General features: G+C 34.8%; 1 protein-coding gene across 1 annotated transcript; it reads left to right on the top strand.

The window, feature by feature from the left end:
* The first annotated feature begins 3,133 nt into the window (after positions 1–3,133).
* ATP3 (gamma subunit of Mt ATP synthase) lies at positions 3,134–7,115 on the top strand. Its single transcript, XM_078967455.1, has 9 exons — positions 3,134–3,376; positions 4,749–4,792; positions 5,144–5,296; positions 5,562–5,675; positions 5,780–5,907; positions 5,986–6,108; positions 6,193–6,312; positions 6,504–6,625; positions 6,783–7,115. The coding sequence occupies exons 1-9, from the start codon at positions 3,276–3,278 to the stop codon at positions 6,850–6,852; spliced, it is 975 nt and encodes a 324-aa protein (XP_078823581.1). The 5' UTR covers positions 3,134–3,275; the 3' UTR covers positions 6,853–7,115.
* The last annotated feature ends 2,431 nt before the right edge of the window (positions 7,116–9,546 follow it).

Below are 9,546 nucleotides of genomic sequence, written 5' to 3'. Positions count from 1 at the left end.
AAAATATAAAATTTGAAATAAGTGAAATTTTATTATTTAAATTTGTAGAGAATCTTGTTAGAATCATTTAGGCGAAAACTTCATCGAAATCCGAGTTATAACGAAGAAGTTATGACCAATCGAAGATCCACGACAAAACCGACACGACATCGAATGACGTAAAAAGTAAGTTTTTGATAAACTACTTTTTAGCCTTAGTAATCTAAATGAAAGTTGTAGTCTTCGTTAAACCGAGAAGTTTGATAAAAAGAATGCCAAAATCTGACTTCGTATGAGGAAGTTATGATTTTTCCAAGTTTCAGCGTAGCAGTAGACAGCTAAAAACTTGAAATTTAGATCGAACGGTATTTTGCCAAGACAACTTAAATAAGAATCAAAGGTCTTGTCAATAGTAGTACAACGGTAAAAATTCTGACAAAAACGGACTTCAGATAAAGAAATTATGAATTTTTAACGGACTTTTCCTGTCCCGGCCCGTTAAAATATAATAATAAAAATGAATTCAAAATTAGCCGACGAAGTCTAAATATAAGTTATAGAGTATATTATCACCTACGTGTGCATATAAAGAACATCAAAAAAGGAGCTCGTACGCAAAAGATATGATTTTTTTAGGTTTTTAAATAAAAATAAATGAAAAATCGAAATCTTATCCGAGGTCGTACGCCCTACGTACACGAGGATACGCCCAACGTACCTCACACATATCCGATCCGGAGTCAGCCACATAGCCCACCTTCGCTTGATCGCCACGTAGAGCCACGTCCGAGACCCGGGAACCGAGCTGCTGCTACGCCTTGTACGCCCCGTGTACTAGGAGTCTACGCCCCACGTAGAGAGTAGCTTCGGACTCCTATAAATAGGACGCGAGGCTGTCCGAAATTTGGTTACAAATCTTGATCTCTCTCACCCTCTTTCATACTTTTTACCCACTTTTAACCCCCCGAAGTCCCAGTATCAATCCCGACACCCGAAGCAAGTCCCGACGCCCCGAAGATCCCAAGAAAATTATATTTTTAGTCGAAACTATGCCCGTGTAAGGCCGGTTTCAAAGAAAATTCCGGTTTCGTCGCAGAAAGTCATATTTGGAGCCGAAGTACTGCCCAAATTAATATTATAACCCCCGGTTACTTCAATGTGAGTTCAATATATAGGAACAATTGTATGTTATGTGTTATATATGCTATGTGCTTTTCAGTAATATTATTCCGGGTTATTTTCTCGTGTAATTTTTATTCACTATTTTAATAGCATGTTCTTATTTAGAGATGCTTTCCTATGTTATATTTTCTGCTATTTTGGTAGCAAAGCTATACCTCTGACCATGTGATCAGTTTAAGAACTCAGATTCATAGTGGTATTGATATGTAGCCTCTGGCCATGTAGAACATGTCCTCCCGTAAGTGAATGACTCTATTTTATGGCATTGGCAGAAAGGTAGACAGGGCGTGAATACCTGATATCTACATTAATATTAAAGTTCATGGCTTGTATAACTTCTGGTATCGGCTTCGTGCCTTTGACCATGTAAAGCCTACCTAACACGTATCTTCCGGTATTCAAAGGGCTATGTAGGGCTGAAAGCCTGTATATTCTAGCAAAGTTTTAATCAGAAAATTGATTGTCTTCATTGTCATTTGAGCCGAAGCGTTATTAATGCATATCAAGTATTGATATTGTTAAGTCTGTTTGACTGTATATCTTTGAATCAAATCTTGAGTTGATATTGAAAGTCTGACATATGATACGCATATGATATTGTTGTTCTTGTTCCTCTTTGCTTCTGTCATATTGGTATATATAAGGCATAAGATTATATTGTATCTATTTATTGAATTTACTAAGCGTTATCGCTTATCCCTCTCAATATTTAACAATTGCAGGTGATGAGTATCCAGTATACTTTTATACTGCTGAAAGATTTAGAATAGTTAATACTATTTCTCTGTATTTAATGTTCATATATGTATATGAATAGCAGATTCTTGGGTAGATATGTAATGTAATAAAACTTAGTCGGTTTGTATCAAATTCTTTGTAATCACTTTGTCAATATAAAGTATTGTTTTATAAATATGCATGTAACATGTTTTGAGGAGGTAACTTAAGAGTAATGTTGGAATAGTATGAAAGTTTGGGTCTTTCAGAAATACGAAAGTGAGGGTCTTTCAAAAACCAATATGAAAATCCAAACATCCAAACCAAATAGTCTGATCCAAATTGTCCAATTGAATAATTCGGTTTTATCCAAATAGTGAACAGCCCTAGGGAGGGATGTCGGGTTGTGTGTGTGTGTGTGTGGAGGGGGGGGAGGGGGGATTGTGTGAGTTTTGTGTGTGTGTGTGTGTGTGTTTGTGGGGGGAGGGGGTGTCTATGTGTTGTGTGGGGGGTGGGGTGGGTGGTTGGGTGGGGTGAGAGTAGGCGTGTGTTTATATTTTAGAAAAAATTTGGAATTAGAAAAAATGTGGAAAATAATGATTATTGGTTTTCCAAAAAATTCCAATTTCTTTATAATTTTAAAAAACGGAAAATTTTCATTTTCCGTGAAAATGTTATATTCATATTCCGTAAAAATGTTATTCATAGACGAATTAAACGCGTTTTCAAAATTCTTATTTTTCTTGAATTTTTTTTCCGGAAAACGATTCATTTTTACGTAACTAAACGCACATTTAGTTTTTAATCATTTTACTTCTAAAAAATAACTTTTCTTATCCAACCACTTTAAAAATAGTTTTTCCTAAAAGACATAAACTAATAAATATTTTTTTTAAAATCACTTTTGTGATAAAAAAAAAAACTAAACCAAATAAACCCTAAAAAGAGTGGATGTCATGACAAAACCACTAAAAATTGATAAACTTTGTGATTTTGTGTATTTTTTCAAACATAGGATGTTTTAATTAATCAATCCTCAAAACCCTATTAATAAACAATCCAAAGCACCCTCAAGGAATTTATAGATTTCCTATTTTCTCACTTTCAATTCCAATTTATGGAACTACAAATATGTTGCGCTAACGTGAACCTCGTGTGCGTTTGTGAGATTACTGGTTGGGCCAGTCGAAGCCCACATATAAATTTGTGCATGGTAGGCCTTAAGAATCGGATCCAGTGCTTTTCACACGAGCTTCGGACCACATCAACGTTTGCTGCGATTACCAACAACGCACACTAGTTCAAAGCTCTCGGAACCCTAACATTCATAGATCGATCGGCCTGTGCGATAAGCAACCAAACTTCGTTGATTTTCAGCAACACACAATCCAACTCCAATGGCGATGGCTGCCCTGAGAAGAGAAGGGAGGCGTTTCGGTCCTCTTGTTTCTTCTCCAAGCCCTATCAATGCGATTCGATCCACTCTTGCTCCTACCGAGTAAGATCTGTCTTCATTTCTTGATCTCGCAGATATTTTTATTTTGTTTCAATCTGTATTTGTTGGTTTTACGGTTTCGTTCATAATTGGATTGGATTTTTTTTTGTTGTTTTATGTTCCGCTGCAAAACTGCCTGTTCGATTTAGATATTATCATTTCTTTTGAATCGTGTTATATTACTATAGATTCTGTTTATTTGTTCTTGGTTCGCAATTTCTCCCTTATTCTTACACCCGGATGTAGACGGGAGGGTTGTGGTAAAGTCAAACATATGTTATCACTGATTAGAAATTGATGTGGATTTTCGAATGTATTTGTAACATTGTTATGATTTTTAACGTATTTGTCTGGTTTTCCCTTAAGTTTGTAGCGATTTTGGTGTCTAAAATCAGCACAGCAGTCTAAAAGTTACATTAGTAATATAAGTTGGAGAGTCCTTACGAAGTTACAAATTAAGGAAGGTGGAATCCAATATACCTAGGAAGCCTGATGATGCTGTTAGGTCCTGTATTCTAGGATCCAGCTTCATTTCAGTGTGCTCATACCTCATTTGGATTCTTGAAATGTCTTTTATATAAATATGGATATTATTGTCTCTGAATTAACAAAATTTCTCTTCCCTTTTTAACGTCTTTTGTAAACTACAGGACCTCTTTAAGCAAGTGCCACAACAAAGAAAATGAAAAAGCTAAACACAGATGCATAGAACAACAATTTTTTTCTGTTAAAAACACATTTTATCCTTCTCTTTTGTGGGAAAGTGATATATTTTTCATTAAAACTCCAAGTAATATGTATTGGCTATATTCTGAAAACTGAAAAGAAAGTTTGGTACTTTAATTCAATATTACTTTTCAAGGATTAAATAGCACACAAAAAAATACTATAACTCATTAGACATCAATACGCACAAAGAAGTGGTGATGTAGGTGCTTTGACCTTTCATGGTGGAGGCAATCTTGATGTTGCAGTTGTCATAAAAGTGACACACAAAGCTGTGCAATTTGTTCAGTATTCAAACAATCATTGTGAATTTTATATTTGTTAAATACATTATATTCCTTGTTAATTTCTTAACTTGTTGCATTAATTTGGTTAAAACTTAAGTGTTATGACTATATGTATCTAATTGTGGATGGTTGTTAAGTCTAAGAATGTGATATCAATAGTTGTTGGTTACAAGACCTTTATATCAATGTGATACAAGCAGTTTTTAGTATTAATTAAAGTAGAAAATTTGGTTTATAATGTATTTAATATTGTACAAATAACACTACTGGATCAAGTAAACTGCTGTTATGCCTGTATATTTTGCTATGTGCCTTTGTAATATTTGATTAATGATTATTATATGATTGGCTGGTGTTTGCAGGGAGCAAGTAGGTCTTGGGGTTCGTTCCATTTCAACTCAAATTGGTAATCACATAATTAACATATTGTCAATATTTAAAGAACAGAATACAGAAAAAACACTTTTACTTTCATACTTTCATTGTTTTATCGATTCAGCCACTTAACTTTTTCTTGAAGTGATTAAGAAAAATTGCATAACTTACTTTCTCCATTTTAACGACTTTAGCCACTGAACTATTATTATAAGAATCATGCAGACAATAGTAAAGTGGCTAAATTGATACAGTGTTGAAAGTATGTTGTATTTTTTCTGTATTTTGCTCTTGTTTCAATATTTTGTGGTGTTTAAAGTTTTTAAATTATTATATCTATCATCTTGGTGTGTTAATGGTTGTAAATCTTAATTTTGTGCAGTTAGAAACCGCATGAAGAGTGTAAAGAATATCCAGAAGATTACAAAGGCCATGAAGATGGTTGCAGCTTCAAAGCTGAGAGCAATTCAAGTTAGAGCTGAAAATTCTCGTGGACTTTGGCAACCTTTTACTGCTCTCCTTGGTGACACCCCAAGTATGTTTTTATCTTTTAATCACATACATAGTTTTTATTTGTATAAAAGATTTTTAAAATATATTTAAGAAAATGATATCACACTTGGGAAATGTTTGGCAAAAGTAAACAATTGCTTTCTTTATTAAAACTCGTTCTTTTTGTAATAAGTAAAAAAAGAAACATGCATATATAGGTTAACAGATTTAAGTCTTGTCTGAATGGTAGAAAATGAAATAGAATTAAATTTTATTTATATTTTTCTTTTTTTATTGTTTTATGACAGGTGTGAGTGTGAAGAAGAATGTGATTGTGACAATCTCATCAGACAAGGGTCTTTGTGGTGGTATTAATTCTACATCAGTGAAGATAAGCAGGGCTCTTTACAAAGTCAATGCTGGTAAATATATATACATAACAGAAGCTTTTCACTTGATTAAACTCTCAATATCATCACATGCTTGACTTTTATTTATTTATTTATTTATTTTTGCATCTATTCAGGTCCAGACACAGAAACTAAATATGTGATTTTGGGAGAAAAGGCAAAGGCCCAACTCATCCGTGACTCTAAGAAAGACATTTCACTCATTATGACTGAGTTGCAAAAGAATTTTCTCAACTACACCCAGGTATGTTTTCTCTTTTTTTTTTTGTTAACTATACATTTTATTTACATAGAATATAAAAAAATATATACTTTTTTTCAGGTATCTGTACTTGCAGATGACATCTTGAAGAATGTTGAGTTTGATGCTTTGAGGATCGTATTCAATAAATTCCAATCTGTTGTCTCATTTCTGCCTACAACTGCAACTGTGTTGTCTCCTGAGGTAAATAATGTTATTTCAATCCTTGTATTAATAATGATAATTTGTCTGATTAAATGTTTATGTTTGGGTATTGTTCTTTTGAAGATTGTGGAAAGAGAATCCGAGGCTGGAGGAAAGATTGGTAGTTTGGATGCTTATGAAATCGAAGGTGGTGAAACAAAGTCAGAAGTTCTTCAGAATCTTGCAGAGTTCCAGTTTTCATGCGTAACTTCCCTCTCACTCTTACATTTATTTGTTTTCTTTTTTATACATAAAGAAATGAAAGTATTTTATAAGGTCACAATGTAAATTGAACAGTGCTGTGGCCTATGTATTGTGGGCTAGTTATGATATGTTTTTGTAATTAATAGGCAAAGGGCAAAATGGTAATTTGAATATTTTGGGAATGTTATCAGGTGATGTTCAACGCGGTGTTGGAGAATGCATGTAGTGAACAAGGAGCTCGTATGTCTGCTATGGACAGTTCCAGCAGAAATGCTGGTGACATGCTTGATCGTCTCACTCTCACATACAACAGGTCCCCTCTCTCTCTCTCTCTCTCACACACACACACACACACCAAAAGATGAAATTAGAATGAATGATGTAATACACAAATAAAAGAAAATAGGTTGCTAATTTTGACACTTTGATATATGCTTATCTTTTGATTATTTATGATGTGATTTTAACAGGACTCGTCAAGCATCTATCACAACTGAGCTGATTGAGATTATTTCTGGAGCGTCTGCGTTGACGGGTTAATTATTTCTTTTACTTTTTTGTTGCAAAAGCCTGAAATAAGTTTGTTGGAAATTTGATAATAATCTGGGCTTGATTGACTGACTTTTTTCATCGGGGGCAAATCTGTCCCTTAGCAGTTGAGTTTGTTGAGGTTATCTCATTCTTGTATTGAATGGCTTTCAGCCAATTTCGTTTACAATGTCAATGTATTTTGTTGGTTGATACGAGTGTGACGGTTATACCCTTTGCTAGTGGATAATGGTGAAAATGGGGATATGATTTAATCGGCTTGTTTTCATATTTCTTTATGGATATAGTGGCTGGACTGGTAGTGATGTTTTATTCCTTTATGATACTCTTTGAATTTTCAAATGAATGAGCCATTAAAGGAATAAAATAAAGAGAAATTAGGTAGGAAGATTTTTAGGAACAAAAAGTAGGAGGATATTTAATTTCTCTAAAATAAAATACCGACATTATTAATGAGTTTCTTTATGCTCTTGAAACCCCTTTAGCTCAAACATTCATCAATCAAGACCAAATCAAAAAGAAAAAACAATTTATTAGAGATTAGACTCCACATTCATGAATCAAGACCTAAGCGAAAAGTAAAAACAATCTATTAGAGATTAGAGTAGAGTCGCAACCCACTTTCCATCTTAGGCTATATGGAATGCCCAAGAGAGCTATGTGTACCGAGTCATGCATGAGTTAGCTCCAAACAACTCCCACAACCTGTGTAACTGTGTTACAAATGAAAGAGAAACAACTAATGGTCTTCTGTTAGAAACAAAAAAAAAAAAAAACAAAAAAAAAAACAAAAAAAAACATTTTTTTAAACCTTGTAAATTATACTTATAAATACCAATCAACCTTTATACTACAAAACACAATATTTTCACTTCTCTCTCTGGACTACAATCCCTAAAATGGATCAAAATCCAAACACACCTACCGATGCATTCACACACAACACAACATTTCGCCATTACCAAAATTTCAAATCACCACCAATAGGTTTCATGCATATGCTCCTTCCAACAAACTCACTAATTACACAATCACCTTCTTTTCCAACAACTATACCAACAATTAAACCCTTACCAAACACCAAACCAATTTCAACAAGTTCAAACTTAACCTTTCCAACCTCAATCTCCCCACAATGATGATGTAACATCCATTTCCCAGAATAGATCAGTGAATGATAACTTAACCTTCCCAACCTCAATCTCCCACAATGATGATGTAACACCCATTTCCCATAATAGATCAGTGAATGATATAAAAAAAAGTCTAAGGTATGATTTTGAGGAAAACCATATGCCACAACATGACGCATGAAGTGTCACCACGCAGCATGAAAGATGAAGAACACGTGCTTTAGGTGAGCGCCACGACATAACAAGAGAATGGCCACAACGTGGTGATCTTTGCAGCCCAAGCCCATGGATTTTTACAGTTTCTCCCATACTTAAGTACCTTAACTCCCACTTTAGGGGATCCTCTTCAGCTTCCATCTTCTAAAATGAAACCCTAGCCCCTCTTCCATGGTTATGAGCATGATGGATTGATTTTGATGTGGTTCATCTTGTCTTAGTGAAGCTTGTGAAGAAAGGAACTCCTTCTTGGTGCAAAGAAGCATATAGCAAGTCTAGATCCATCATCTTCTTCAAGTTTCTGGATCTTTGGAGGTAAAAAGCTTGCACCTTGACCCTGTTCTTTCAAGATCCATGTTTAAGGTCTTTAATGAGTGGTTTTAGTCCCTTCTTGGGAGCTCTTGGAGTTTGGAGAAATGCCAGAGCTTATTATGAGACTCTTGTGGTCATGAACTTCTATTAATGGAGAAAACAGAGTCTTAGCTTGAGTGTTCTTGGTCCCATGTTCAAGTCTTGGTCATATTAAGTGCTTAATGGACTTAGGGTTGTAGATCTTGCTTTGGGGTAAGGTCCTAATGGATAAAGTTGAAACTTTATCCATTAAATCATTGGGAAGAAGTGGATTTGAGGTTTTGAGCCTTGATCCGTAAGGATTAAGCTCTTAATGGAGTTTTGGTACAATCTGCTAGTTTATACGACGTGGCCAAGGAAGGCCCACGTCGTGGCAAGGTCCAAATTCACGATTGTATTGTCCTGACATTTCCACGATGTGGTAGTATCCTGTATGTCGACTATTTGGTTTAGATATGCACACGACATGGCGAAGAGCGTTCCACGTCGTGGTGACCGTTAACTTGTTGATCGTTGACCGTTGGCTTTTGACCAGTTTGACCTTCGGTTAAACTTGAAGGATTTATATTATTAATCGAGGATTTATCTTTACCTGGTGATACTCAGTTTGTGGGATTGATCAATGCAATAGTTAGGATTCATTTGTTTTAAAGGCTATGAATATTATAGTATTGTTCATCACTATGCATCAGTTAACCACCACAAATGCATCAAATATTGTACAATACGAGTATACCATCAATTAACACAACCTATACCAAGTCATCACTCTTATTGGCAAATAATCGAACACTTGTTGTGAACTTTTTTTTTCTGCTCATACGACTACTATGATTCATACGAAACCATTTCCTTTAAACAGCAAAATCGAAAAATTCACAGCAAAATCGAAAAGGAACAACATAAAATGGAGCAAACTGGGAAAGATATACGCCTGGTCGGAAGAATGGTGGTCTCCGGTCGACTGGTCAGAGGAAGACGACGA

The sequence above is a fragment of the Lactuca saligna genome, chromosome 8 (assembly GCF_052625555.1).
Source record: "Lactuca saligna cultivar CGN05327 chromosome 8, ASM5262555v1, whole genome shotgun sequence".
NCBI lineage: Eukaryota > Viridiplantae > Streptophyta > Magnoliopsida > Asterales > Asteraceae > Lactuca > Lactuca saligna.
The sequence above is the reverse complement of the archived record's forward strand: the minus strand, read 5'-3'. Positions and strand labels throughout refer to the sequence as shown.

Bases quoted from the DNA above. Each gene is read 5' to 3' on its own strand.
- ATP3 (XM_078967455.1), top strand. From the start codon at position 3,276: ATGGCGATGGCTGCCCTGAGAAGAGAAGGGAGGCGTTTCGGTCCTCTT. The intron at 4,793-5,143 runs GTAATCACATAA...AATTTTGTGCAG, and splicing joins TTCCATTTCAACTCAAATTG to TTAGAAACCGCATGAAGAGT. The intron at 6,313-6,503 runs GTAACTTCCCTC...GAATGTTATCAG, and splicing joins CAGAGTTCCAGTTTTCATGC to GTGATGTTCAACGCGGTGTT.